Consider the following 19,925-nt stretch of genomic DNA (forward strand, 5'->3'; position numbering starts at 1 on the left):
ACAATGGTGTGTTAGTTTCTGCTGTATAACAAAGTGAATCAGCTATACATATACATGTGTCCCCATATCTCTTCCCTCTTGCGTCTCCCTCCCTCCCACCCCTCTAGGTGGACACAAAGCACCGAGCTGATCTCCCTGTGTCATGCGAACTTATTGATCTTATAACTGAAAGTTTGTACACTTTCACTAACCTCTCCATTTCCCCCACGCCCAGTCCTGGCAAATGCTTTCTGCTCTTTCTATGAGTTTGACCTTTTTTTTTTTTTTCCATTTCTGCTATAGGTACAAGCCAAACAAACCAAAAAACAAAAAGGAAAAAAGTAGGAAAAACAAAATAGTTTCACAAGGAGGAGATCAAAAACGTTATACACGATAAGGCTGGGGTGTGGGCAATACTCACATAGTCATAATTATGTAAAAGCTGGATAATGACTTAATCAAAATATCATCTAAGCCTATATAGGAGGGTGAAAGGCAAGGGAATATGCTAGGATACTTCATACAAGAAGCCTACACCCTTAGCTCCCATGGTAGAAATTCAGTAGGTAATATTTAAAAATTTTAAAAGCCAAGAAATAACTGTCGAGCAGTTGATGTCCATGAAAATATGAAAGTCAGTACCAGAAGAAACAGCTCAAACCATTGAGAGTGGTAGCCTCCGAGGAGTGGGGAGAGGTAGAGCAGTACCAACTGGCTTTTTAAATGATGTACATGTATTACTTTGATAAAAATTAAAATTAAATTAAAAAATGATCAGAAAATTTCCACGTAGCTGGAAGGTCTAAGCAGCTCTCAAGGGTAGCACGGTTCCCAGCCCCCATCACAAATGGGACACAGCAAGAGGGATGCGGTTGGTTGCTATGGTTTCCCCAACACCTCTGCTTCCAGGAAAGACTCTTGTCCTAGTGCCTGGTACCAAGGACCTCCCCAGAGGGAGGAGTGCCGGCTCTGGACTGAATTCTGCGAGTCTGGAGCACAGAAACATGCTGTGTGCGGCTGGCTGTGATTTTGAGCTCACTCTCAGAGTGGGCCTTCGTACTGGAGAGGTGGTCTCCGCAGGTGCCAAGGAATCTGGAGAAATGATGCCATAAGTCAGAAGCACCGCTGCAGGCAGGCATCCATTAATTCGCCAGAGGAAGCCTGACTTCTGTCATTCTGAGAAAACCTGCTTAATGCACATGCAAAGTGCTGTGCAGAAAACATATGTGCTTCGGTTAAAACTCCCGGCCAGTAGGCAGTGGTCTGAGGGGACCATCTAGGAGGTGGATGAAACAGACCCACCTCAGAGCTCACGCCTTCCTATCCAATAAATTGCAAAGAGCACCTACTATGTGCCAGGCACTCAGGGATACAGATGTAAGGCCCAGTCCAGGTTTTCAAAGTGTTCACGATCTAGGAACCATCTCGAGGCCTCCTTTTATGTGCGAGATGGAAATTCATTGATCCAATAGCTCTCACGTTAAGTGCCTTAAAGAATGGCAGGCATTTGCAGTCTGCTTGGGAGACATGTAAACAATTATATGTCATCAAGCGCTATGAAGGATAGAGGAAAGCTGGGGTGCAAAGGAGGGGATAATCAGTTCTGGAAGAGGGAAAAAGGTATCTTGGAGGGGGGAGGTAGATGGCTTACAGAGGATATGACCATCAGGCCTACTCTCAGGCCTGTTTGCCAGGTAGCTGGGCAGTGTATGGGAGTCAGAGGAGGGTGTGGGTCATAGGGAGGTGAGATGCCAGGGGGAGGGAATTGGGAGCAAAGGCCAAGGACAGGCCCAGGTGTCCTGGGGTGGCTGGATCCAAGGGTGAGACCTCAGGCTGGAGAGGTAGGCAGAGGCCAGATAACCACAGGCCCGGTATGCTGTCCCAGCATAGATATTCTGCTCTGAGTCCTGCCACCCAAAGTGTGGTCCTCCCACCAGCAGCGTTGGCATCCCCTGGGAGCTCATCAGAAATGCAAAACCTCAGACTCCACACCGAATCTGCCTGGTAACAGGATCCCCAGTGACTCACATTCAAGTATGAGAAGCTCTGATCTAGACCACTGTTTCCCACCCTTTGGAAATACGAGGATGACTTTTTAACATCAAAATATTTCTCAGACATCACCCCCCCATGAATGCTCTCATGCTTTTCACATTTATTTATTGAAAAGATATTCAATATCAGGAAGTTGCTATGAATTCAGTAATGCTTTGAATGAGTTTGAATTCTGTAGACACATCACAATCTACACACAGGATCTGTTCGGCAATCTGCTTATACCAAAGTTCTGCTGTCAGTGTGTGTCAACAGTTTTTATCAATAGAATCTTAATCACCCACCAACTTCCCGTATAGTTTTGGAGACATGGCACTTTCTTCTGCACGTCGGTTGCCCACCCAGACTTATCAGCTCTCTTAGCAAGTAATTTATCATCTCTGAGCCTGAATGAACTAGGGAAACTCATTATTTAAAGGATCCTTGGAATAAATCTTTGTGTAATGAGCCTAGACCCAACTCCACACTCAGTGCCTTCACTAATGTAGGTTTTGTAAACGTTTTGTTTCACAGAAGTGCGTTTAGTGTGACCACACTTCCCTGTTGCGTAACCAAGACCTAACGTTAACTATCTCCTGCGCCAGCATGGGCACATTACTCTCCAGTATAGAAGGCACATCGCCTGCATACTGTCCTTTGATCCTCACACACTCTTGTGATGTAGACAGGGCACTGCTAATCATTGAACAGATGAACCCGCTTAACAGATGCGGTAAAGCAAGTCTCCGAGATGCTGAGTGACTTTCCTACCATCTCATGTTTAAGTACTGGAACTAGGACAGGATTCCGTAGCTTCTGATTTGGTCCTTGGTTCTTTCTGCCAAGAGCTAGTGTTCCTTAAAAATGAAGAAAAAGAAAAGGAAAAAAAGGTTGCTTTGGATAACACTTGGTTCAACAGAGGGGAACAGGTTATAGGGTCTTTAAAATGCTAGTGTGTTTGAGGCTCTGCCAGAGGGGGCTGGGATTTGCAGCCTTCACCCAACTTTTGTGGCCGCTTGAGAACATCTCCTGGGTCACGAGCCATTGGTGAGAACACTTTGCTACCTCAGGCTGTCGCCCTGAACAGATATAATTGCATCCCATCCAGCAGGGGACACAGCGTTGATCTTTCTTCCTCCAGAAGCCCAGCTCACCTCAGAATGGCACCCAGGAGCAATCAAGTGTGAGGGTTGCCATCTCCGTGCTGGGTTCGGGTTTTCTCACCTAGGATGCTGCTTAACTGGGCCTGTCTGTGTGGAGCAGGGCAGAGAGGGAGGACAAGAGATGCCTCGTCCATTTTTAGACAGCAATTTGTGGATTCTTTGTGCTGTCTTTAGAAAAATCAACCTTTTCTGACTTGATGTAAGTGCTGAACGGCCACGTCTAATTTTTTTAATCTGTTTTTCAGGAAATTAAAATGAGATGTAGTGAGGTTGGAGACTTGTGCGTGATCCCCAGCTCATAGAATTTTAGAGCTAAAAGTAACCTGAGAGATCAGCCATCCTTTGCAAGGCTCAGAGAGGCAATATGACTTGCCTGAGGTCACACAGCTATTAAGGGGTAGGGCTGGGAGTCAAACCCAGCTCTCTGTGATCTCAGAGCCAATGTTTTCTTTTATATACTTCCCTGTTCTTCTTTCCAGGGCCCCACCTGGGGCCTCCTTGGATTCATGCCATGGATTTCTCTGTGCAAGCCAGGGGAGCATGAGGGACCACGATGGCACCTCTCATGGGCCACCCAAACTGCATTTGTAGTCAGCCTGGTAGAAATGCCAGGGCTCTCAAGGGCTAGGACCGTGGTCCCTGTCATTGTCACTGTCAGACATTCAGTGAGCTTTCCCTCGATCTCTGAGATGAGAGAACGCAGGCTTCATCCATTAGCATGTTCAAACCCATTCTGCATGTTTTGCAGAAAAATGAGGCTCCGAGAGATGAAATAACTTGCCAAAGGTCACAGAGCTGGAAGTGACCTCACCCTGCCTGACCCCAGAGCCCCAAGCGTCTAACCCACTGTCCTAGGCGCTCTCTGGTCTGACGCCCCGAGTACAAGGGGCCGACACGGCCACTGACTCAGAATGCCTGGTTCGCTCCTTTGAGAAAGGGATGCTCCGTCTCTGGGCATAAACCCCGCCCACCCTGGCCCCAGTGTGGGAGATGGGAGCCCCCAGAGCTCCATAAGCCATGCAGGGCAATTGGCTCTCCTGGGGGGAGGGGGGCAGAGGGTCCCAGGCCCCTCCCCACAGAAGCCTGGGCAGGCCATGTACATCCCTGAGTGCGCCTCAGCTAGTGAGGCCCTCAGAGATGAAGGTGCAGTGGGGTCAGCTCTGCTGGGGAAGGTTAGCATGAAAATAAGAAGGCTCCGGTGGCCATATCTTCAGATCCTGGAAGAAGGGGTAGAGCTAGAAACAAGTAAAATCTAAAAGCAGGCAGTTGTCAACTCAGTGCAAGGATGAACTCTGGAAACTCAGTGCAGGTAGTGAGGTCCCCATTCCCAAGAGGCTCCAACCAACGGCTGCCCTTCCATGGACAGTGAGGCAGAGAGGCCTCCTACTGCCTCTCAGAGGTAAGGTAGTAGATGCCCTCTGGGGACTCTGCCATCAGGATCCAAGCAAGAAATCAACAGCACCCGCAGACGGGGTAATACAGGGAACGATTAGTGAAGGGCTAGTCACAAAGGTGGTGCGGGCAAGGCTTAGGGAAGGCAGTACTGATGGGGCAGTGTCCTGAGCCTGGTAGCAGAGAGAGCCATTGCCATGCCTGGGAAAGGGAGAAACAGCCCATATCAGAATGGAGCGCTCCCTCCAGGCCCCGAGCCGGAGTCGTGCCCTTCCAAGGTGGCACACAGCTAACGCACAGGGACCCAGCAAATAGAATTGAGAGGCTGAATATCCCAGCCTGACTCTCCCCTCTCCCCCAGTTTCCTACCTGGGCCCACCATTGGCTGAAGCCAACCAGCAGCTAGAGGGCAAGGGAGCCCAACAGTACACTTCATACAAGTTCAGCTCCCAGGGCAGAGAGAAGAGTGGAGAGGATGGGTAGGGGACAAACAGAGCCATCCTGCACTGAGACGCATCTCACCCTCTCCTCTCAAGCTAGCTATCCCAGCCACTGTTACAAAGACAGTTTCCTCCAACCCAAGATTGCTTTGTACCAGCACATCCCTGCCTTAGCCTAGAAAATTCCTCCAGGATTTCAGAGTGGCTTCTTTGCCTCCTCTTCAGTGTTTATTGCCTCTGCGAGCTTCCTGTAATTTGCAAAGATTAAAAATGTAAGCTTTTATTGTGATGTACTTTCCCTGTCCCATTATTCATTCTGCACATCAGAGCTTCCCAATCCTTTTTGCAGGCACAGAAAATTCTCCACAGGTAGACTTCACCTGGTGCCGGCCGTGGCCCTGCTCCTAAAAAGGAGACTCTGGCTTCTGCAAGTTGAAGTCTCTTTACCACCCTCCTCCTGCTTCAACATCATCTTTCATGTTACGCCCTCAGGGTTTCAGCTTGGTCCCAATTAACAAGGGCTCCTAACGCTGTGTGTGTGTGTAGTAACTTCCCCTTTCTCTGTGCTCTCTCTCTGGGGCTTTGAATCCCGCTGTTCATGATATGTAAACAAATCCTTCACTGCACTGGGGGCCTGCACTCTTTGAAGCAGCTCAGTGTTGAATCTTTTGGTGGTGAGAGGAATTGGAAGATGTGAACAATTCTGTCCGGCTCCAACGGGGGTTGTCATCAGGGCTGGCTTCCCGGTTGTGTGACCACTGCAGTCACGCAGGCTCAGGAGGGTCACACTCTTGGTTTAATGCTTTACCACTGCTGTCTTGAGTTTCTCAATACATTTTTAACGAGGTGCCCCACATTTTCAGTTTGAACCCAAACAGTGTATGGGTGGCCCGAGTTCTTGTTATTGTTATTGCTGCTGCTGTTGCTGTTGTTTTCTGTGCAGCCCAGCTGCATGTCGGTGAATGAGACCTTCTGCCTTGTGCAACATGGGAGCAAGCCCGTCACTGGGTGACATGCGGTGCTGGTGTTTCCTAGGGTCCAGCCAGACCCTGGCAGACTCACAGCTGGTCAAAGGGCGGGGAACAGTCAGCTCAGCAGAGGACACCCCCTCACTCAGTTTGTTTCATTCAACAAGTAGTTATTGAGCTCTGCTCTGTTCCAGGCACCATGCTAGGGGCTTTAGGGGAAATGACAATGAAAGAGATACTCCCTTTCTCCAGCATCCACTCAGAACCCCAGGGCTATGAACCAGGACATCTGCTCATGTGAAATAAACCACACCCCTAGTGGGGGAGGAAGAGTGAGGAATTGCAAGTCAGAAGACCTGGCTCTTGGCCCCTGCTCTGCTCTTGAATTGCTGTGTGACCTTGGGCAAGTCAATTCCCCTCTCTGGACTAGATCGCTGCTGCCCAAATGTGTTTGGCCTCAGATAATTTGTATCAGAATCCCCGGGCATGCAAGTTTCCTGGGCTTCACCCCAGAGGGACAGAATCAGAATTTCTAGGGAGAGCAGAGCTCCTATGTGATTTCAACGTGCATTCTAGTCTGAGACCGTTGGAGGTACGTGGGCGGAGTCTTTGGCTCTAATGGCCTATGCTTGATCACTTCATTTCTTAAAGTGTATCTTCGTATTTGCACTGATAGTGTGCCGTGTCCAGGAAAGGCAGGAGCCGAGGGTGGGTACAGGGCAGGGACTGGAGGGAGGCTGTTATTCACTATCAAACTGGAGAATTACTCCATAGAGGGGAGCTGAGGGCAGTTCTGTGAAGGAAGAGGAACCTGGAGATGAGAGAATAAGTGGCGCTTTGGGAGAAGCAGGATCAGGGAGGATCTGGGACTACAATCATGGGCTGACTACAAATAGGCACAGCTCTACTGCTCAGAACCCCACCCAGATCTCCTGCTTCTGGACAAGAGACCCCACAGGGGCGCCTGCATAGTAAAGCGGGGTGCTCAAGCCCTTGTCACCCCTACTGCTCCGAGAGGGCTGGGATCTGCTCACAGGTGACATTCTACAACTGCACTGCCCAGTAAGGTGGTCACCAGCCACATGTGGCTACTTAAAGTTTAATTAATTAAAATTCAATTGGCTAAAAAAATAGATAAATAAAGCAGGCCAGAAAGGTAATACGTGAAGTGATGGATATGTTAATTAACCTGATAGGGGGAATCCTTTCACAATGTATACCTACATCAAATCGTCCCACTGTGCACTTGAAATACCATACAATGTTATTTGTCAATCATGCGTCAGTAAAGTTGGGGGGCATTAATTAATTAAATTATAAATTCAGTTCCTCACCTGCAAGAGTCACATTTCATGTGGCTGAGAGTACCAGGTTGGATAGCAAGGACTATAGAACATTCCATCTTGGTAGAAGGTTCCTCTAGACAGCATTATCCTGAAGAGGGCAGAAACCTTATTCGTGTCTCTTCTGACTCTGCCCATCAGCTTGCATGCCCATCCGTGTTTGTAATGATATGACAATACTTTAGGAATTTACTCTATTTATTCAGCCCATCTGAACCCCAACCCAGTCTGAGTAGCCTTGGGGGGCTCTCACTGACACAGGCATGCCTGGCTGTCCTCTTTGCCCATTACTCACAGCACTTCTGACACCAAGGCCTCGTTTCTCATTTCTCCCTGTAACCACAGGTACCTGTAACCACAGGTACCTGTCCTACTGGCTCTAGGGTTTCTTGAGCTCCCTTATATCGCAGGCACACAGCTTCACTAGCTCTGGAAAACACGTTTTGGCATCTCTCCTCTCCCACCCGCTACAGCTCACTTAATGTGCTTTTCTTTCATCCAAGCATGGACATCCCTGTATCCCAGTATCACTGTGTGTTCACTTCTCCCCCATCAAAGCCTGTTCTTTGGGCTCCTTGGCCTCTCCTCAACCCCTCTCTTGGGCAGACCTTAGAACACACAGCCACTGAAAGCTGGCCACTCAGCCTTCTTCATCTCCCCCATCCTCCCTGTCCCTCGGCCCCCTCCCTGATGTACCTGTGGGCCAAGCCCCAGGCTGGGCAATGGGCACCGGACTGAGCAAGAAGCACTCTCATCTCCTGAGGCATCTGCCATCCATGGGAGAGATGGACACAAATCCACAGGCACGCAGGGACGTAGGGGCAAGGGTTTGCACAGAGCCATCTGGGCAAAGAGATGGCGGAAGACTTGACTCTGCTGCTAGAGGAAAGGGGGAGGTGTTCGTGGGTTTCACAGAATTCTCTACTGCTCCACGGAGATGTGTATGAAAGGATTCCCGGCTGAGGCTCTCTTTTGCCTGAACCTCACTTCAGCCACTGGATTCCTCGTCTAGATTGTGAGAGCCCTGCCTATTCTTCCTCTGGTCCCTGTCTGCCTACTCACCCTTGGCCTGTGCCCCCGACCTTGGAATTCTCACCCAGCTCTGGACGCCTCGCCCTGCCTCGGTCACAGGCCCCCAGGCTGCCCTGGGTCCTGCGCATTCACTGCCTGGCTCCGGCCCTTCCTTCCTCGCCTTTCTCTTCTGTGCCAGCTTTAGAGCGTTTCCCCAGGCTCTCCCTACGCTATGGCCCTGGGGCTGACACACTCCCCCTCCTTGACCTCTGACCTCCATCCCCTCTTATCCTCCCTGATTTCTGCATTTACCCATCCTCTCCCTATTCTCTAGTTTCAGAATACTCCTTGATGTGATTTCTAGGTTGGCCTTGCCCATGAATAAGAAGTAGAGGTTGGAGTCACAAGTCTCTCACTCGTTCATGCAACAGGCGTTCCCTGGGTGCCTGCAAGATGCCCAGCCGTGTGCAGGGCCTTTGAGATCCAGAGAGAAAGCCCTGAACTTGGCCTCAACGATGCTCAGCCTTGTGGAAAAGACAGTGAGATAAAGGATTGTGACGTGGTGTGGCAGAGGCTTTACCAGGCGTATGTGAAAGACACAACCAGGCAGGAGAAGGAGTGGCTCTGTGCTGGGGCTGGGGGCTGAATCTTCAGTGATGAGAAGGGAGATGGTCAGGTGGACCAAGCAAAAGACATTCCAGGGGCTTCCCTGGTGGCGCAGTGGTTGAGAGTCCGCCTGCCGATGCCGGGGACACAGGTTCGTGCCCCGGTCCGGGAAGATCCCACATGCCGCAGAGCGGCTGGGCCCGTGAGCCATGGCCGCTGAGCCTGCGCGTCCGGAGCCTGTGCTCCGCAACAGGAGAGGCCGCGATAGTGAGAAGCCCGTGTACCGCAAAAATAAATAAATAAATAAAGACAGACAGACATTCCAGGCAGAAGGAGATGCATGTGCTCCGTGTAGAGCAGGGATCAGTAACAACCAATCTGGCGGCCCTGGTGGGTTGGAACACATAGTGCCACGAAGCAGAGGGCTGCCCAGAGCAAGGCTGGAACGGGGGCAGGTGAAGGAGATTGGGCTCCTTATAAGTGACTCAGATTTGCATTTTGGAAAACTCATGCTTCAAGCTGTTTGTAAAGAATAAGAGAAGGAGACCCAGGAAAGGCTGATAGATCCCATAGGTGCACTTCCTGCCAATTATGAGCACCAACATATAGGATGAGCCAGGCTCTGCCATCCCATCCCTTTCTGCTGTCCCTCCCCCACTCACTGCCGAGGGCCGTTTCTCCTGCCAAAGAACAAAAGGGGAGAAGCTTCTCTTCTAGTTTCCCATCTCCTGCAGCTCCAAGGGGCTTACAGGAAAGCCCCATGGTTTTTTTTGTTTTTGTTTGTTTTTGCGGTACGCGGGCCTCTCACTGTTGTGGCCTCTCCCGTTGCGGAGCACAGGCTCCGGACGCGCCGGCTCAGCGGCCATGGCTTACGGGCCCAGCCGCTCCGCAGCATGTGGGATCTTCCCTGACCGGGGCACGAACCCGTGTCCCCTGCATCGGCAGGCGGACTCTCAACCGCTGTGCCACCAGGGAAGCCCCGTGGCCCTGTATTTTTATTTCAACTGCTGTATCATCGTGTTTTCCTTCTCCTGATCTCCTCGCCTCAGCACATGGCCCAGTAGAGAAGTTAGTAAATAAAGAGAATAGGTGCTTAACTCACTTCATAATCCCATTCTGTAGTTTTGCAGATTGAAGCAAAAAGTTGGTTGGCCTAGCTGACCTGAATTCGTTTCTGATCGCTACTCTAACAGATTGCCACAACCTTAGAGGCATCAAACAACATGAATTTATTATCTTACAGCTCTGGAAGCCAGAAGTCAAAAATGTATTTTAAGGTGTCAGCAGGGCTGCATTCCTTCTAGAGGCTCTAGGGGAAATCCATTCCCTTGCCTTTTCTAGCTTCTGGAAGCTGCCTGCATCCCTGGGCTTATGGATCCTTCCTCCATCTTCAAAGCCAGCAGCATAGATTTTTCCACATCTCTCTGACTCTGATCCTCCCGCTTCCCTCTTGTAAGGACCCTTGTGATCACATTGGGCCACCTGGATGACCAAGGACAATCTCCCCACCTCAAAATCCTTAGTTACATCTGCAGCATCCCTTTCACCAATGTAAGGCAACACAGCCACAGTTTCCAGGGACGAGGATGTGCACATCTCTGGGGGACCATGATTCTGCCTACCGTGGGGCCTTTCCAGCATCCTTTTGAGCTTTTCAGTCCCAGGACTCCGTGAGCATCTGTTATCATTGACCCATGGCTCTGTCCATCTTTGTTCTTTCAGAGGAAACGACGTTTGAAGCAGGCGTGAAGGTTCAGATCCACAGTCAGTCTGAGCCGCCTTTCATCCAAGAGCTAGGCTTTGGGGTGGCACCAGGGTTCCAGACTTTCGTGGCCACACAGGAGCAGAGGGTAAGTCCCCAGGGCTCTCCGGATCAGCGGTCCTTGGTCTCTCCCGGCCACCCGCCACGTGAGGAGGAGAAATGGGATTCCCACTCCTGGAAGGCTCTGAATCCACCCAGGAGGCTGGAGCAGGGCTGGGCTCAGTAAAGAGACTCACCCTGAAATTGGAGAAATGTATCAGGCTAACCTCTGTAATCCAATTCTCCTGTACCGCCTGTCGGTTTCTGCAATTGGGCATGAGGGAAACCCAGCTTATTTGCTTTTTCACTCAACTGGTTGGGGTTTTTTTTCCCCAAAACATTCTGGGAAAAAAATCTTTGTGCGGGTCGGGTGGGAGTCCAGTGGATGCTGAGGGAAATTGCTCATCAGGGTTTGGTGTGTTTCATCACTGTGGTAATACAAAGCCAAGTGGCCTGCAAAAAGGAACAGGGATAGAGCATCACTCTCTTGTAACAGAGTTGAAGTGGAGGGAAGCCTCTTCATGGGTTCCTGTCTGCTCTCTGATTTAGCACCAGAGGAGGGACCCTCCCAGCCAGCCGGAACTTCTGCATCAACTCTGTGCGTCCGCGGAGTGAGGATTGGCACAGATGTGACATGGCTTCCACACCTCAGAAGGGAGACCTTTGTAAATTCTCAGTGGGGAGGAAGCCTCCAAACAGGACTGCAGAGAGACATGGGGATGCTTTTTTTCTCTGATCTCCTGGTTTGCCTAGAATAAAAGCTGGAGAGCCTACGACTCTGAGGGAGTCCTAAACCAGGTCACCCAAGACAACGTGCCCTGGGAGGCCTGGAGCAAAGCATGAGGTGAATGAGTGACAGGGAGCCCAGCTCTAGGGTGTGAGGAAAGGAGACCCCGGAGAACGGGAGCAGCAGTCAGCAAAGAGATGCACACGTCACTTAGGAGCTCCGCTTGTTTTTACAATTTGGCCCAAATCATCTCTCATCCAGTACTGATCACTGATTCCTTAGCCATTTTATAAAGCGATCTTCTGTATTGGAAACTGGTTTTAACTCTCTAAGCGAGCTGGGAAAACGTTGATGGCGCAGGCCTCACGCACTATTCCCTGTACTTAATGCCTGGGCAGTTGCTAAATATCAAGATCAGCCTCCACTGCAACATGTAGCAGGTGGGATGGTGGCTCTGAGACTGGGGTAGAGAAGGCTGGGAGGTTGGCCCGGCAACTAAGCGGCTCAGAGATAGAGGCAGGCAGTGTAGGCAGAAGTGGAGTATTCAAGAGCGTGCAAGGTGGGAGCCTGGTGGAACGACCAGAAAACTTCTTCCTAGAGGACAAAGAGGGAGGGCATGAAGCAGACAGCACAGAGCCAAGTTCAAGGCTGAGGATTTGAATCAGGAAGCGTGAACACAGACTAGCAGGTCAAGGTGTGCGGAGAGCCCGGAGCCCAAGCTATTAGCCTGGGTGTAGCAGCAAGCCTTCCTTCGAGTACTGTCAGATAAACAAAGCAGCAAGGACAGATTTAATCAGTAATACACTATTGCAGTAGGGAAGAGGGTTCAGCCTGGACTGAACTCAACTTTGATTTGTGCAGAAGAAGGCACTTGGCGTTTTAAAGGGAAAATGAGGGGGAGGGTTGGGGGGAGAGAGGGTGTCTGAGCAGAGTCAGGGAAATGAAGCATTACAAAAAGCTGGAAGTCAGGGGGTGGGGGTCAGTGCGTGTGGAACCCATCCAAGTTTGCTAATAGGACCCCATCACAGGCTTCTCTCCTCCTGTAGAGACAGGGAGACAGGGGCCCTACCTTTTGGTCTTGGCAGGAAAAAACAAACAGTAAGTTCTTTTGGCAGTCTTGAGTTCTTAGGCGGGGACTTTAAGGGGGCTAGGGTCACCCCAGGGATTTGCCTTCGAGCTGTGAGAAACTACATTAGCGTAAAAACGTGTTGAAGACACGGTCATTTTCGTAAAGAGCTTTAGCTGAATGTTTCAAAAATACGAAATATCCTTGAGCTCACTGGAGAATCCAGAATAAATATTACCTGGAGTTCTGCCCTCTGTTTGTCTCCTGCTCCTGGGCTTGTGTGGCCTAAGTAGTGTTGCGCTACCCTGAACAGTATCCTTCATCCAAGCGCAGTAATACGAGCTGCACCTTTTCTGGATTTCTGCTGGCCTTTTTTATTTCCTTTATACAAATGTGATTTTTCAGAAGTCGATTGTTAACACTGTTCTAGTTCTGTTCTTCATCTAAACTATCCATTTCAATGAAAATGAAGGGCTAATGACAAGAAAGAAAGAAGGAAGGAAGGAAGGAAGAAAAGGAAAGAAAGAAGGAAACTATGTTAGTGTTTTTCCAAGTCTTTGTAGGCCAAGGTTGAGGCCTCATGGAGAATAGGGCACAGAGGAGCCTGGCTAGTCCTGCCTTTTGTGTGTGATGTGAGTCAATCTACCTCCCTTCGAAGAACCAGGCATGGGTTAGACTAATAAGTGTGTCCATGAATTCTTTGCCTATCTAATGGTGAATTTGGGGCTAGTTTTCCGACGCGAATCTGATTTTGTGTTTTGTTGAAAGTAACCACCACTCTAATCCTGCATGACTTACCTGTACTGACACCTCTCTGGTGTCCACATTGCTATTACCATGCAGAGGAAGTGAACAGCCTTCCTTGAAACCCACAGGGTAAACTCCATCTCACCGCTAGCGAAGGTTGGAAAGAAGGAAGCTCTCTGTAGGCTCCTGTGTCACTGGCCTGAGAGATGTGCTCTGTCCTCCCCACTCCACACTGACCCCCCTTACTGACACCAGAGAAATTTCTGGGCCTGGTGTGAATCTGGAGCTGATAACTTCTCAGAACCCTTAAGTCTCTTTCTCTTCCCAACATGAAACAGAGGGACTCCCCGTGGCGGTCAGGGACAGAACATATTCCCAGCTTCAGAGGACAAATTCATTGTTGGCTTTGAAGTATATTTTCAGAAAATCAGCCTCATTCGTATTAGCGTTGCTATGGTTATTATAAGTAATAATAAGATATTTGGTCAAACATTTTACAGTCTTCAAAGCATTTCCACACCATCTCATTTCATCACTTCATTCATATTAATAGAGAAATACAAAGACACATCCTGGAGTTAAATCTAATAATACATTGTGTTTACATGTATATAAAAGAGCACATTCATAGGAAATAAGACTGGAAGGAAATAAGGCAAAATACCCACAGTGGGGGAATTCTGAATGATTTGTTTTCTTGTCTGGTTTTGCCACGTCTTATAATGCGGCTTTGTTTTATTTACTTGTTGAGCAAATATTTGTTGAACACCTACTATGGGTGAAGCGATAGGGATACGCTGGTGAGCGAAATAGACCCAGTGTCTGTCCTCAGGGAACCTACGTATTAGTGGTTTCTTTCACATAGGAAAAATAACCGTTAAATAATCTTAAGCCAAGTATGATTTGGGGATTGGCCCCCATTGGTATATTCTCAACTCTGCCATTAGTACTAACCTATCCAGCCGACCCTGGTTCTCAAACATTGATTCTAAGATGCATATTTTTTTCACATTTTAACATTTCTGAAATTGGGGCTTGTTGCACGTCCGTTACAACTGGCGATGTTTTTTCTTTCTTGATGGCACATAAAATCACCGTGGTCTTACAACCTATAGCGGCTACACTGTTCCCATTCCAAGATTCTGCTGCTTCAGCTCAAAGCTCAAGGGAATCTTGAAAGAAGGCCAGAGATGACAAGACTATTTGGGGGGCAGAAGGCCCTTTCCTAGAAACTTGGTGTGAATCATGCTAGGGAAATTGACTCCTGAGTGAAAGCCCTGAGCGGAACGGGTAACTTACAGGCCTCCTGCCATGAATCCCTTTGTAAACGGGAAAGTCCTTTTGCCTGGTAAAGTCATCCCACCGGTGCAAAATTACACACGCACTTCTCTCAATATTTTTCACTTTACTTTGTCATCCAAAAGAACACACCATTGGGCTGTAACCCAGACCAAAGATTGCTTTTTTACATCTGTATTTGCCCTAAACCCAAATAAGCCAAGGTGTGCCCCTGCCTTCCTTGGACAATCTGAGAAGTGCCCCCCTGGCTCAGCTGCTGCAGGAGCCCCTGCACCATCCCAGGACCCCCAGCACCAGAGACAGGCAGTGGGATAACACGCTGAGAGAAAAAACAGGACACGGAGGGAGAGAACAGTTCCTCCTACCTGAGCGCACACTCCCCGCCAGGCATTAAGCTGCAGAGACACTTGACCTGCATTATTTCATTTATTCCCCACAAAAACCCCAAAAGGGGGACATTGTTATGCCGCGTTCCAGATGACAAAACTGCCAAGTCACTTGCTTCAGGTCCCGCCGAGCTAAGGGGACTGCAGGGCTCGGCTATGAGCACAGATCCATCTGGGGAGGGAGCCCACAGGCCTGGATTCTAGTCCTGACTGTGCCATGAGAACTTGGACAGGTTGCCTCTGTCCCTGGGCCTCAGTGTTCCCATCCGTAGAATGGAAGGGCTGGGTTAGATGACCTCGAAGGGCCTCCAGCGTTAGCAGCCTGGGGGTCACTCAGGCACACGGGAACCACCTGGAAGTTTGGGCGATAGCAGTTTTGCACCTGCTCTGCCACCTGCAGACTCCCTCCTTCGTGCCAGCTGGCATGGGGTGCTGTTAAGGTCCATGGTGGCAAGGACATGTGAGATAAACCCCCCTCCCCTGGTCTGAGAGGCAGAACCTGGGTTCCTACTAGTGAGAAGCAGGGGTTGGGGTATGTAGCCACCCTAAAACTTTAGAAGAGAGGCTCTGGCCGTGCTCCTTGGTCGTGCTCCTTCCCCAGGCCACACACATGGCGGCCACATGGCTGCCCTACTTAATACCCTTAAATTCCTGGGCTTCCTGTAATTCGCAAAAGCCCAACCTCTTAGAATGGCGTCCGAGGTCCTGTTCAGCCCAGCCCCTGCCCATCTCTCCAGCCTCATCAACTGCCCATGGTTGACCAACCTGTCCCCTGCATCCCAGTGTCAGAGAACCATCCACCAAATACACCATGCTCTCTGATGCCTGCCTCTGTGCATTTGACCCCACTGTTCCTTCTGCCCAGCATCCCTTCCTGGTCTTACCTACCTGGCAAAGGCCTAGTCCTATTTCTAGCTACTGCTCAAAGAGCACAGCCTCTAAGAAGACCTTCCCCGTCCTGTCCTGCCACCCCCCAAGGAGCAGGTAGTCGCTCCATATAACACCTTATACATTCATTCATTCCTTCAGCAAATATTAACTGATCACCTGCTTTGCTGGGAAGATGAAGATGAGGGAGACCTGGTCCCGCCTTGGAGCGCTCACAGAATCAAGCAGGTTTCTCAGCAATTTTATCCCACTCCTAAGAGATGTAAAACTCTCCTTGCAGAATTTACCTCCCCTTGTGCATCGCTGCCCCTATGCCTTCCTCTTACAAACTGTCTTCCTTAGCCCCCATCAGCCCTTGACTCAGTTAGGCTGGGAGCTCCCTGAGAGCAAGGATGGTGTCTCTCGGATTCTCTATCCCCCGTGCCTTGCTTAGATATGAGCTCAGTAAATGTGCAGGATTGAAAGAATGAACTACATACTAACACTCAGATCTGCACTCTGGGCCCAAAGACCACTCAGATGCTGTGCTCCAGTGCTCTCCCTGCCTTCCCCCGCCCCCGCCTGCCAAAACTCCCTTTAAAATCTGCCCTGGGGGCCCTGCTTCTCCCTGAGACTGTGGAGCCAGCCTGTGATGGGTGATGGTATCTGTATCATTTCTGGCTGCACACTTAGAGATCCTAATCAAAGCAAAAGCTCATGAAAGAGGTCAGGGCTGGAGACAGAGATCTGGAAGCCATCTGTGTGCATGAGAGTGGATGGAACAGATGGGAAGGTCCTCACCGAACTCTGGACCATGGGGAGAATTAAATGAGTGAGCGAATATATGTGAAAGAGAAAATCTAGGACATTCATGTAGTAAGAGCACAGTATCTTCTACGTTGATGTCGCCAGTCAGATTCTTTGCCCCTAACTGAAGGCGACTGCTAATCCTGATGGGACTTCCTGTCATGATTTGATATAAGAAAATTTTCATCATCTCCCACTTCCTCCTCAAAGAGCCTGGCGGTGAGTCTTGATTTCTAAATGTTTATCCAATGTGTCCATCAAATCTTTATTCAACCGCCCTGCCCATACTTCTTGGCGGGACTGAGAATGAATCTGCAGACCCTGGGCAGTCGGTTGGCCACCAGCCTCATTGTTCAGAAAGTTTTTGGGGAAACACGGCCCTGCGTTTATATTCGAGGGTCTCAGAAATGCCTTGGGGAACCAGAGTTGCTAATCACTGCCCAGATATACCCCGTTCTCACCAAGAAGCCCTTCTACTACCAGTCTGGAGCCATTGGGAATGAGAAGGGTTCTGATTCCGCAACCTGGACTGTGTGTTGGTTCCTCACTTGGGCTGTATGCAGAGTACCATGAGAATGCCCACGGTCACACCACACCCTGCATCAATCAGCTGCTTGCTAGACTCTTTGGGGCTGTAGATACACAAGGCAAACACAAATGTTTGCGTCCCGCCAGCCCCAGTTAGGTCACTGGCAGGCCGTGTGGGCACGGTCGGCTCCTACAGAAGCCTAAGCCTTTACTGTCAGCGTAGGTTGGCCGCATCTCCAACATTTGGAGGGAATCCCACCATGGCTCACAACGAGAAACAGTATACCCACCTCTACCCCCAAATTAAAAAGGCCCAGATGTTGGGTGGGGTGCCCCCAAATGCTTTTGACAGCTCCTCCAGATACAACTTCCTAAGTGCCTTTCAGAAGAAAAGACTCATTTGTCAATCTGACAGCTAGATCCATGGTCTTTAATATGCTTCACGGGCCCCGTTAGAAATGGAGGCTTGCCCAGTTGTGTTTTTCAAGGCAGGGGAGAGAATTTGTTCCACATGCCTTCAGGAACTTCCAAAATGTCAAAGCTGGAGCCGCACAAACATGGTAGCATCCAGTTCTGCTCCAGAAAGCGCTGGGGAGGCACCAGGAGGCAGGATAGCCTGCTGTGTGGCCATACCTCCATGCTCAACAGGGAATAGTGTTCCCCATACATAGATGAAAATAAAAATCAATGAAGCATCTACTAGCTTAGCTACTTCCTCACGTGTTGCCACTCCTCCTCGAAGGGAGAAAGATCTTCAGATCCCCAGATGGTTTTGCCAAGAGTCAGGTTTTCACCTTTTCTTCCTACACAATGAGAGTTTGTTTTTGTCGAGGTGGAGGTGATGACAAGGCGTAGAGCAGGAAGGAGAAGGGTCCTTAAAAGAGGTGTTGCTTGGCTAGGATGAGCAAATGTGCTCAGCTCTGTTGGGGGAAATCTCAAAGTAAATAAAACATGCTTAAGATATGGGGATGTGTGTATAGGTATAGCTGATTCACTTTGTTATAAAACAGAAACTAACGCAACCATTGTAAAGCAATTATACAATAAATTGTAAATATGTTAAAAAATATATAAATATGTTTTAAAAAATGCTTACGTCTTAGAAAGAGGTAAAATCACTCTATTTTGCCTACTCTCTGCCTTGCAGCCTCTGTTCCTCCTTCCCTCCCTAAAAGAGTCTCCAAAGAGTTGTCTAGACTTGCTTCTCTCTACTTCCTCACCTCCCTTTCCCTTCCCGGCCCACCTCTAGCATCCCACGGGAACTCTTTGTCATCAAGGTGGCCCATGAAATTCTGTGGCCAAACCCAATCTTTGTCAGTAAGGACACTCCTCACTTCATCCCACCTGGCTTCCCAGCAGCATGTGGACTGTTGGCCACGCCCTCCCTGAGACCCTCTTCTCCCCACTCTGGTCTGGTTTTCTTCCCACCTCTCTTTCTGCTCCTCCTGAGTTATCTTCATAAGCACTTCCTTCTCTGTTCACCCCTGAGACGATGGGCGTCCCAGGATGCTGGCTTTCGCTTGTCCCGTTCTGCAATTTCCTTAATTGAGCTCACCCTTTACCATGACTTTCAAAGCACTACCCCCAGCCCCAGATCTCTTTCCTGACCCCCAACCCAGGACTCCAGGTACTGCCAAATGCCTCCCCTCGGAGTCCCGTGGGCTTCTCAAATCAAAAGTCTCAACTGAACGCATCCTCTTCCCCTGCCCCACACCTCCACCCCAAAACTGCTCCCCCAGCCACGGCCCCCCAACCCTGTAGATGGCCTGAGTACAAATACGCACGCCCTAGATGGTGACCCTGTGCCTCATTCCCTCGTCTGTAGAATGGGAATAATGATGGTTTCTGTCCCAGAGGGCGGCTAGAAGGCTAAGTGAGTTAACGCGTGTGCGCAGAGCAGTTCTGGCATCCAGCAAGTGCTCGATAAACACTAGCTATCACTATCGCCCACCCCAGACACTACTTTAATTCAGTCCTTCATGATCTCTCTCCTGGATAAGAACAGCAGCTGCCTGGCTGGTCTCCCTGCCGCCCACCTTGTCCCTCTCCAATCCATGCTCTGCATCAACACGAATCTGAGCATCTCCCTCCCTCATTTCTTCGAGGATAAAGTCCAGGACCCTCTTCACAGCCCTTTCTGTTCCGGCTGCTGCCTACCTTCCAGCAGCATCTTCCTCTCCTCCCCCGGCCTCCCACGCAAAGCACCAGCTCTCCTCAACTGTGTGCAGTTATTCCCAAGCATCACATGCTCTCTCCTCTCTCTCCCTGCCAGCAACACCCTTCCCACCCTTTCTTCACCTAATTTGTATGAGTCCTTCGAGATTCAGCTCTAATGTTCCCTCATACATAAGGCCACCCTGGAGTATTCTGTGTGAATCTCTAGCATAAAATTTACACATGATAATCATCTGTTTACCTATCTCTCTCCCTACCAGATGGCGAGCTCTCTGAGGATATGACTCCATCTTATTTCTGTTCTTTGTATTTCAGCATTTTGTACAGTGCCTTGCATATAGAAGATACTTGATAATTATATTGAATGGAATGAATGACTCAATGAATGTATGAAAGAGAAAGACCTTACTTTATCATCTCACTCTCTTGCTTAAGACCCATTAATGTCTTTCCCAACCTAGAAAATAAAGTCCAAATTCCACATCCTGGCTCTGGCCATCACTTTTTCCAGTGACTAAACCCCTCTACTCTCCAGCAGCCCCACTGCTGATCCACACACTGCCCCCCCCCCCCCCCCCCCCCCCGC

At 49.6% G+C, this 19,925-nt stretch overlaps 1 protein-coding gene across 1 annotated transcript in view; it reads left to right on the forward strand.

The window, feature by feature from the left end:
- The window catches only part of ASIC2 (acid sensing ion channel subunit 2), a 995,646-nt gene that overhangs the window by 926,735 nt on the left and 48,986 nt on the right, over positions 1 to 19,925 (forward strand). The window contains exon 3 of the mRNA XM_024737229.1: positions 10,659 to 10,786. Within this exon, the coding sequence (XP_024592997.1) occupies positions 10,659 to 10,786 (128 nt within the window). The remainder of the gene's footprint in view (positions 1 to 10,658; positions 10,787 to 19,925) is intronic.

Source organism: Neophocaena asiaeorientalis, unplaced genomic scaffold, assembly GCF_003031525.2.
Source record: "Neophocaena asiaeorientalis asiaeorientalis breed wild unplaced genomic scaffold, Neophocaena_asiaeorientalis_V1.1 scaffold129, whole genome shotgun sequence".
NCBI lineage: Eukaryota > Metazoa > Chordata > Mammalia > Artiodactyla > Phocoenidae > Neophocaena > Neophocaena asiaeorientalis.